The sequence below is a fragment of the Littorina saxatilis genome, linkage group LG3 (assembly GCF_037325665.1).
Source record: "Littorina saxatilis isolate snail1 linkage group LG3, US_GU_Lsax_2.0, whole genome shotgun sequence".
NCBI lineage: Eukaryota > Metazoa > Mollusca > Gastropoda > Littorinimorpha > Littorinidae > Littorina > Littorina saxatilis.
Window position 1 is genome coordinate 39,957,162 of NC_090247.1, and position 11,249 is coordinate 39,968,410.

General features: G+C 39.7%; 1 protein-coding gene across 1 annotated transcript in view; it reads right to left on the reverse strand.

Annotated features, from left to right (window-relative positions):
* Nucleotides 1-11,249, reverse strand: part of LOC138960912 (glutamate receptor ionotropic, kainate 2-like) — a 102,549-nt gene that overhangs the window by 72,041 nt on the left and 19,259 nt on the right. Inside the window, exon 3 of the mRNA XM_070332545.1 lies at nt 3,652-3,909. Coding sequence (XP_070188646.1) covers nt 3,652-3,909 — 258 coding nt within the window. The remainder of the gene's footprint in view (nt 1-3,651; nt 3,910-11,249) is intronic.

Consider the following 11,249-nt stretch of genomic DNA (forward strand, 5'->3'; position numbering starts at 1 on the left):
TACTCGGAGTAAGAATTCCGTACGAAATATTTACTCCGGAGTAAATTTTTCGTGGAGTAAAAATTCCGTGTTACACCGGCCCGAATTCGAACCTGCGACCAGTGCAGTGTGAGATTTTATAGGGTGATGGGTTATACTATCAAAGCGTCAAAGAAACGTGTCACAAAGTGGAAAATATAATGACTACGCAGGCGAGACGACTACTAACAAAGTTACCCCAGCTGATCATGTTACATGTACTGTATTGCTTGTGCACAGTTTGGTAGTTTTCTTCTGTCTTTCTTCTCTCTCTCTATCTTATTCTTTGTCTGTCTCTCTGTCTCTGTCTATCTCTGTCTCTGTCTCTCTCTCTCTGTCTGTCTGTCTGTCTGTCTGTCTGTCTCTCTCTCTCTCTCTCTCTCTCTCTCTCTCGCCGGTATCGCTCTGTCTGTCTCTCTCTCGGTCTTTTTGTCTCTCTCTCTCTCTCTCTGTCTCTCTCTCTCTGTCTCTCTCTCTCTGTCTCTCTGTCTCTCTCTCTCTCTCTCTCTCTCTCTCTCTCTCTCTCTCTCACCGGTATCGCAGGCTCCCATTGGCCCAATTTTTACCGGTGTTGTTAAGAGAGCCAATCCAGTGCAGAGATACCCGGTAGATTATACACGGTAAAAATTAAGTCAGTTTTGCTTTCCATATCTAAGTATAAAGATGCCCTTATCACAGATGAAAGCCTGAACAGATTGCTGCCATAAAGTGTATGCATGCTCTCGTGCGCGGGATGGGAGGCAATCTGTCTTGGGATTTGAAAAGCCCCAGAAGAGTTAGCGCACGGCATTAGCCCAGAACGTATATTTTCTACCGCCCAGCGCACAACGTACAAGAAAGACATATATATTATGCAACCCACGTACTTTAAGACAAAAAACATCATGGTTTGGAATTGGTCCTGGTGGAAACGTATTCAAAATTGCAGTAATACCTAGACACAGAAAAATAATATCAACCCCAGCGCATGACAGCATGCATCAAGTTTATGACAGCAAAAAAAAAAAAAAAAAATTGCAATGTGATCCTCTTGTTTTGTTCTGTTTCTGTCACACACACACACACAAAATGTATTCTCTTGTCCTGATATTTTACTTAATCGCGTAGAGTACGCCCAACATCCTTTTTGACATGACCTCGATTTCGCAAGTAATACGTTTGTCAATCTGCAACAGTGATTCAGCTTAAAGGCACACTTCTTCCCGTGAAAACAATTCCGCTCACCATCTGAGATCGGACTAGGCCTTTACATGAGATAACACTGTCCCTCCAGTTGGACACACACCAAAAATAAATAGCCTGGGTGTTGTCTGTGCAGAGTTTGATTTTGTGTGAATACATTTTTGTAAAAGCCACTAGTTACTTTTTTTCCATTTAAGAAAACAGCAATTCACACGAAACAGTCTGATGTTGAAATCTAATGTGTGTCCAACTGAAGGGATGGTCATCTCCCATTTAAAAGCCTGGCTAGATCTTACATGGTGAGTCAGGGAAGGACTGTGATTAAGAATAAGAATAAGAATAAGAATACTTTATTATCTCATAGCAGGGTTCCTGCAGGGCAGAGCTGATACAATTCAAGGAGTTTTCAAGGACATTTCCAGGACCAAATAAATGCTTTTCAAGGACATGATTTTCCCCAAATTAATGCAAAGCACCAAGCTTACCTTCAGTTTTTCAAGTCATCAAGTTTCTGGTGAATTTCTATTAGTCATTCCGTAGTTGTTTCCCTTGCCAACTTCCGGGAAGGGAAGCAACTACGGGTGACTAGTAATAGTTCATCTGCTTTCGTTTTCACTCGATCTTTTATTCTCCCAAAATGTGTACTGTATTTGACGAAAAAAAAGGGGGTTGCATTTTTTTTTAAATAAGACAAGCTGCTGAAGAAATGTATGGACAACAATTTGGAAAAATCAAGTACTTTTCAATGACTATTTAACAAAACTCTATTTTCAAGCACTTTTCAAGGCCTGGAAAAGGTTTTCCAATTTTCAAGGAGTTTTCCAGGGTTCAAGGACTCTGTACGAACCCTGCTCATAGAGAAATTCAGGCGTGGTACATAACAATAATACAAACAGGACATTGTTTTTACATAAGACATATAGCACTATATAACAGGGCAGGTAGATCTCCAGCACACCTCCCACATACCTTTCTGGCCATTCCTTGCATTGTGCTTACGCATTCAGTCATGAACACATCCATGTCTCACTTACACATCGCACACATGGACATTCTTATACGCTCAACTTACCCATTCACACATGGACATTCGACCACGCTCCACTTACACATTCTCATACAATTCCACTATGCACTGGATTCACCCTGGCAGTTAAATTTAGACAAGTATCCACATTGTGCAGCTGGGAGGGGGGGGGAGGGGGTAAGGGGGCGATTGTACCTTAAAATCCGGTGATACTCTTAACATTTTACGCATAGGGAAATAAATGCAGCCCTCCCACTCCTTTCTGTGGTAAACACTCTTCTTCTTCTTCTTCTTCTTCAGCGTTCCAGAAATTCTGGTTACGTGTGAGCTCGTTTGCCCATTTGGGTTCCTTACACTAAACTCTGAGAGCATAGTCAGCTTCACTCCGCTTTCGTTGAGTAGGCATGCTGGGTATTTTCGTGTTTCCATAACCCACCGAACTCCGACATGGATTACAGGATCGTTTCTGTGCGCACTTGGTCTTGTGCTCGCGTGTACACACGACGGGGGTTAAGTCACTGGCAGGTCTGCACATAAGTTGACATGGGAGATCGGATAAATCTCCACTCTTAACCCACCAGGCGGCAGCGACCGGGATTCGAACTCGCGACCTCCCGATTAGGAGGCCGACGTCTTAAACAATCATAATGAGCTCTAATGCGTAAAGCGTGTCGAGTTCGGTCGGGGGTGGAGGGGGGCGGGGGGGGGGGGGGTGGTTTGCTTAATTCTAAGGAGCTAGCTAGATCACAGCCGAGAACTCTCCGAAAATCCAACGGACAATTTCAATTACCTACTTTGTTGCCATAGACGACCGTGATGTGCATGTGCTCTAAGCGTGGAAGGCGATAAGGTACGTCAAGCCTTTAATTAATCATTAATTGGGCGAAGTCTACTTAACGAAGCTCGTTGAAGGAAGATTCGGCCCTAAATTGCACTCGTTGCAGCTCCATGAACATGGAGTTCCAATATTTAAGTATTACACTCAAACCCCCTTTCGCAGACACAACGCGTTACGCCACACACACTCAATATTAAGTATTACACTTGAAACTCTTTTCAAAAACACAACGCCACACATACCCAATACAATAAGGATTACTCTTAAAACCCGTCTCACAGACACAATAACGCCACACACACACATAATTACAATAAGTATTACACTTAAAACCCCTTTCACAGACAAAACAACACCATGCACACACTCTCACCGTCTCTGCTGCCATACACGAGCATGATGTGCTCTAATGCGTAGAAGGTGATGCGGTCCGTCAAGCCTTTAATTGATCATTAATCGGGCGAAATCTACTCCACGAAGCTCGCTGAACGAAGATTCGGCCCTGAATTGCACACGGTGCAGATCCAATACAATAAGCATCACACTAAATACCTCTTTCTTAGACAAAACATGCACACACACTCACCGTCCCTGCTGCCATACACGACCATGATGTTCTTCCACGCGTAGAAGGTGATGAGGTCCGTAAGGGATTTGCTGAGCTCCTGCGGCGTGGGATACACGTTGAGGGTCAGCGCCTTGGACGTCTTGATTTCATCCGTGTCCAGTCTCAGCTCCATGTGAGGGATCTGGAGCGTGGAGCACAGCGAGTTGACAAAACTGGACACCTCGTTGGCTTTGGGTCCGAAGACCGCCACTGTGTTTTTCTCCACTTGAAAACACACTGAAAACGAAGAGGAGCAGTATAAGATGCTGTGTTTGTTTGTTTGTTTGTTTGTTTGCTTAACGCCCAGCCGACCACGAAGGGCCATATCAGGGCGGATATGCTGTGTGCATTCTTGTTTTTGAGGTAGAATGAAAAAAAAGGAAGGTCAGAAGAAAGGAACATAGAAGGAAGGATTTAGAATCGAAGGAACGAAGGTGAAAAAAAAACGGAGAGTAAGAAAGATAGCCAGAAAGAAAGAAAGAAAACATTTATATCACCATTATACTTAGTATTTCCACCAAAACAAATCAGGAGACTGGTTCCGCAAAACTCTCACTTACTCCATTACAACAACCACAACAAATCAACGCAAAATGCAATCTTTCAATGGTCGTCATTCAGTAAAAAGGTATGCGTCAAGAAGTTTGAACTGCTCTCGACGTTTCCCGTCTGTTGGTTATTCCACTTTTCGCAACTCCTCTCATACGGTCTTCCCATGATAGGAATCAATCCATTTTCTCCTTGACTTAGCGAATGACTGTCTGACTGACAGTTCATTGAAGAACGGTACAGGGGCAGGGGAATTTTGTGAAGGGTTCTTTTTGACCTGTTTTTCTCGCTGCCAAAGACATTGTCAAAAGAAACCACTGCTCACTTTTACCCATGATACGCGCACACGAAAACTGTATTCCGGTTTCCTCTCCATACAACAGTTATTACGGTACGTGACTGTGTGGTTGCATGTGTTCACCATGTGCTTTCCCTCGCTCTCAACACAAGTTGTTTTGCCTGGTTCATTGACCTTATTGAGACTTGGTCATCGATGTCCATGGCAACGAAGTAAGACCAGCTAGGACTCGAAAGTTGGTTCAAGAGAACAAAAAACTCTTTGGGTCTACTCGGGGTTAGAATAGACGTATTCCGGAAATAATATGTTTTTGTTTTTTTTGTAGGTTTTTAGATTTTGTCGAAGGGTTGCTTTCCCTTATTTTTCCTTGCTTTTCTACAGAAACACTGAGGCAAGCTACACATTGTGGGCTTAACTTGCCTCAGAGTTTCTATGGCAGCAAGGGAAAACAACCGTTCACAACTCATAATAACTGGAGTTATTTCCGAACATCGCCTATTGTCGTATCATCTCCAAAAGAAGCTGGTAAAGGAACGATTCTTCCTGTGCAAGTGATGCTGAGAACCAGCACAGATCTGTGTGTGATTTCACGTGGGATGAGAGCACCCCACTATGTGTACACATATGGGAAGGGCTCCTAATATGGACCACTTTTTGTTTCATGCTGATAACTAGCTTGTTTTCTTGCGAATAAGTTTCATTTTGTGTTTGGTAGTTCTTCTCTCTTAGGTTAACCCGTTAGGCCTAATTAGAGTGAAATAGCTTTGATAGACATTCAGCAAAAATTAAATACAGGAAAAAAATCACAAATGGTCCATATTAGGGGCCTGGGCGCCTAATATGGACCAGTTAAGCGGCCTTCACGAAAAACTGTAAAAATCCCCCTATACTTCAAAATAACATGATACAACTTAGTGTAAAAGTCAGACTAATTAAAATATGCTTTAGACTTATCTGTTTCGTGTTGATGAGAGCATTATTGGAATCACACCAGGAAGCTAAAGAAGCTTATCAAAAACAGAGTGAAAATAAGTGAAATTATTAACTTCCACGAAAAGAAGACTATTTGTTCTATTTTTTTTAAATCTCGAGTGCTAGTTGTAGGTTATTTTCAGCAAGCTTCTTAATGAATTAATGAAAATAGCCTTTAGCTTTTATTTTCTTCGATTTGTTGAAGGTGGTCCATATTAGGGGACTCGCACATACTTTGAGATTTTGCTATTATTTTTTGTTTGCAGTAGAAACTCGGGGTCAACACTGCTAAAATGTAACAAATACGGTCTTAGCTGTCATATAATTATAGCAATTTGTGTGTGATAAAAGCTTTGGCTGTGGACAGAAACGAGTCCGTTTTAGGCGGCAAATTTAGAGTGAACGCTGCCAAAAGTGAAAAAAAGAGATAAAGCCTAACGGTTTTGAGAGTTGTGTTTCTGCAGCTATTTTGACATGTGCAAGTTATACAGAGAGGGCGAATACAGCGAATAAAACTTTTTTGAGCGCTCTAGCGCCGTTAGTTTGTCAGAACAGGAGGTGGTCCATATTAGGAGGTGGTCCATATTAGGAGCCGGTCCATATTAGGAGCCGGTCCATATTAGGAGCCGGTCCATATTAGGAGCCGGTCCATATAAGGAGCCGGTCCATATTAGGAGCCGGTCCATATTAGGAGCCCTTCCCCTACCAAAAAATAAACAGTCTGAATGCTTCCTGTGCAGAATAACAGCGTTTTGGTTAAATTAAATTCATAACTGTCAATCTGAGAAATTAATTCCGCAAAACAATTCCCACTCTGCACAGAACGCTGTCAGGTTGTGGATTTTGCAAGAATGTATCCAAGAGGAGGGGGGTCATTTATCAAATCATATCAAATCAAATCAAATATTATTTTACGAGGGTTATAAGCATTACAAATGTTAAATTTTAATGTCTCATGTAAAGCGCCATGAGACTGCCATTTGGCGGTGAACAGCGCTATAAAAGAATGTTTTATTATTATTATTATTATTATTATTATTATTATTATTATTATTATTATTATTATTATTATTATTTAAGTTATTGAGACATCCCAGTGCACTAAGGGATTTATAGAGCAAATCGAGAAAATTCATTATTGAACGAAGCGCATAGCGCTGAGTTCAATAATTATTTTCGAGATTTGCTCTATAAATCCCTTAGTGCACTGGGATTGTTTCAATAACGATATTGTCGGTACCGCCAGAGAAAAAAGAAGATACAACACGCACATTTTGCTACGCGCATTTGAATAGGCATAACTGTGTGGTCAGGTCGTATAGAAGATCTACTTTTGTGTGGGCTGTCTCGTGTGTTGTGCTTTCATCACACGCAAACTCTTGTTTTAATTTCTGTTGGTAAATTCCAGTGTAGCGTTAAGCTAAACAGTGATGATCTTTCTCTCATTTGAACTCGGAGAAAGGACTGTGCTTTCAGTTATTTGCGGTTCGAAACCTTCATCGAGCTTCGACAGATTGACTGTGCAGAGTTGTGCCCCTTGCCAAGGTCGACGGAAAGCCCATGGCATGTTTTTCGTGTGGTATCTTCCCTCATCGGGGAGTCTGGTACTAAATATGAACGGTAAGAATGCTCTGAACCCTACACGTATTATATCCCCATCGTTTTATCGTTCACATTTGCCAAACATGTTAATTTGCTGAGCGGGATTTATGTCGTCTGCTAGGCTATTGCACTGAGTCTCATTTCAAAAACAAAAATTGCTCGTCCCGTTGCACTGAGTCTGCACACATAAAGCAGGCTGGTAATAAGTCTTATATGTGTTAAGAACGTTCTAAACCCTACACGTTTTCGATTCCGATTGTTCTTGCCTTAAAATAAACGGAAAGCATTCATTTACTGAACAGATGCAGTCGTATTTCAGTGTAGTCTGCTACGTGCTGATCTAGCTGCGACGTTATCGGAATAACACTTGTGTTTTCTGTTAGCTGCTGGGAATTGTATACTAACTCATCATTTGGTAATGTGGATAATAAGGTACATGCCACCAACATGGCATAATTATGAGAGGAATCTTCGCAAGTCGAAACTGAAAAATTAGACACAGCGGGTTCTATTTTTAGATCAGTGCAACTGTGGGCGGCACAGGCGCATGCAATCTGTCAGAAAAAAACCACTTCTGCTTTAATTGAAAAGCAGGACATTTATGGTCATAATCATTGGTATTGTGGAGAATATAAGCTACATGTCATTAATTAATTCTGAGGATGAGAGTACAGTCTCGCTTTGGCAAAGGGTGTAAGAATACGCTCTGTGGAAAAGTTAGCGCACTCCAGGAGTGCGCTAACAGATTTAAGCGCATCGCCATTAGCCAATCAACTGGTTCACATCAGTCATGTGACACCAGTACTTACTGACAATTATTATTATTATTATTATTATCATTATTTATTATTTAAGTTATTGAGACATCCCAGTGCACTAAGGGATTTATAGAGCAAATCGAGAAAATTCATTATTGAACGAAGCGCATAGCGCTGAGTTCAATAATTATTTTCGAGATTTGCTCTATAAATCCCTTAGTGCACTGGGATTGTTTCAATAACGATATTGTCAGCACCGCCAGAGGAAAAAGAAGATTCAAAACGCACATTTTGCAACGCGCATTTGGATAGGCGTAACTGTGTGGTCAGGTTTGTGTCACTGGATCTACTTTTGTGTGGGCTGTCTCAAGTGTGTCGTACTTTTGTCACACGCAAACTCTTGTTTTAATTTCTGTTGGTAAATTCCAGTGTAGTGTTAAGCTAAAAAGTGATGATCTTTCATAGAGACCTCATTTAAACTCGGAGAAAGGACTGTGCTCTTGGTTTCGAAACCTTCATCGAGCTTCGACAGATTTTTTTTTTTTTTTTTTTTTTTTGTTGATCTCAGTTGCATGCAAGGTTGCTTCAACCCATCTTTTTTTTTTTTTTTTTTTCTTTTTTTTTTTTTTTTTTTTTTTTTGGGCGGTGAGCATATCCTTCTTCATTGGTCTTTTTTTTTTTTTTTTTTTCTTCAATGAAATTTTAATTTTGTTTTCTTTTGCATTACAGGTTACATTTCCATTAAATTACTTTTTAATTCAACAGCAATCTAGCTAAGGACAATGGGGATTCACCTTTCGTAGCGCAAGTTCTTGTTGAAATACAATTTCCAATGGAATATGCGATTTAGTTTTCTTAACTTTGCTAATGCACATTTTTGCTATCAATAAAACATGGTTAATTAACGCTGATTCCTGACATTTTTCGATTCCGAATAATACATCTGTAATAGACAATAAGAAAGCCCGACCTGTCAGACTGTTCAACATTTTTTCAATATAAGTCCAAAACCTTCTAATTCGGGGACACTCATAGAAAAAGTGTTCCATGACATCCAAAATATGTGGGCACTCGTTACAGTTTTTTGTTTGACTTACTTTCATTTTATGTAATAAAATATTGGTGGGATATAAATTGTGACAAATTTTCCATTGCAACACACGCAGGCGCACTTCTTTTGTCACCTGTCGTGGCAACAACCACGTCTGTTCGACAAAAACAAAATCTAGTTTTCTTTTCCAAAAATCGATTGCATGAGATTTTTCAATGCTATAATTCCGTTTTTTCTTTAAATATAACTTAATTAACTTGGGTTTGCTTTTAAACACATTCAATTCATCATCAATTATATCTACATTAACTATATGTGCTGGGTTGTCTACAATCCAATCTTTCCATTGTTTTGGAATTGCATTCATCACAGCGTTGTATTCAAAAAAGGTTATTGCAGGGTTTTGCTGCACAGTGATCTGAACATCTTCACATAACAGAAACTGATTTCTTTCAACATTCAACAAATCATTTATAACATTAAAACCTTTCTGGCGCCATTTTACAAAATCCAACACTTTACCTTTAAACTGAATCAGTCTATTATTAAATAACAGTTGATTACCAACATCATTTCTGTCAACTTCCTCTAAACCTACTTTATTTTTATTATCAAGATATGTCAAAAATACCTCTTTCCAAAAATCATTTTGAACTTTTTCGATTCCTTGTAATTCCTTTTGTGTGCAATTAATTTTTGCCAAATGATTAAAATCTGTTAATTGTTGAATGTGCCATTTTGGGATTGCACTCCAATTTTCTCGACCTGCTTCATGCAACCGTCCAATCCAATTTAAATAAAACACTTTCTGTATATCAAACATATTGATCATTTTCAATCCACCATGCTCATATTCAGACTCCATAATTTTCCTCTTTATCTTTTCAAAAGCTTTTTTATTACTATATTGTTTTTGCCATACAAATTTGTATAGTTTCGTGTTTAGCTGTGTGAGAACTTGCTTTGGAAGACCAACAGACTGCATAATATACACAAATGGGGAAGTCATAAACGTTTTAATAACTGTTATTTTTCCCTGTATACTGAGATCTCTTTTACTCCACTGTTTAATCATGGCATCAAGACTCTCCATTTTGAATTTCCAGTTTTCCTCGATGTCTTTTGCCATTTTACAACTACTAAATTTAATCCCTAAAATTTTAATCTCCTTAACAACGTGGAAAGGCAGATTAGGTTCCGTTGGTTCTCTCCCCATTCTTAAAGCTTTCGTTTTATCTAAGTTTAATTGTAGCCCTGAGACTTTGCTAAATTGGTTCAATATGTTCATTGCCATGTTAGCATCATCTCGGTTTTTTAAAAACAGGGTTGTATCATCTGCCATTTGTTTTATCTTTATGACCGTACCATCCTGATTAATCATGTTCGGTGTAATTATTCCAACTATAGGGCTGTTTCTTATCTTAATCGCCAACAGTTCTACCGCCAAGACGAAAGCCAACGGCGAAAACGGGCAACCTTGTCGAATTCCACTAAATACGTTAAAACTCTCCGATAACCAACCTCCATGATTTATACAGCTTGTAGTACCTTTTATCAAAATCTCCACCCACTTTTTAAAACTAGATCCAAATCCAAATCTGTCAAAAACATTAAGAAGTAGTGACTTTGATATACTGTCGAAAGCTTTTTTAAAATCCAGGGCAAGCAGATAACCCGCCTTTCCACTAACATTAAAGTAATTAACCGCATCGTCAATCGTTCTAATCACTGTTGATATATTTCTGTCTTTTAGGTAACGACAGATTGACTGATTGACTGTGCAGAGTTTTGCCCCTTGCCACGGTCGACGGAAAGCACATTGTGGCATGTTTCTCGTGTGGTATCTTCACTCATCGGGGAGTCTGGTACTAAATATGAACGGTAAGAATGCTCTGAACCCTACACGTATTATATCCCCATCGTTTTATCGTTCACATTTGCCCAACATGTTAATTTGCTGAGCGGTATTTATGTCGTCTGCTACTGGCACTGCACTGAGTCTCATTTCAAAAACAAAAATTGCTCGTCACGTTGCACTGAGTCTGCACGCATGAAGTCTTATATATGGTAAGAACGTTCTAAACCCTACACGTTTTCGATTCCGATTGTTCTTGCCTTGAAATAATAATTCGGAAAACATTCATTTACTGAACAGATGCAGTCGTATTTCAGTGTAGTCTGCTACGTACTGATCTTGCTGCTACCGTCTCTGCTGTTACGTTATCGGAATAACACTTGTGTTTTCTGTTAGCTGCTGGGGATTGTATACTAACTCATCATTTGGTCATGTGGACAATAAACTACATGCCACTAACATGGCATAATTATGAGAGGAATCTTCGCAAGT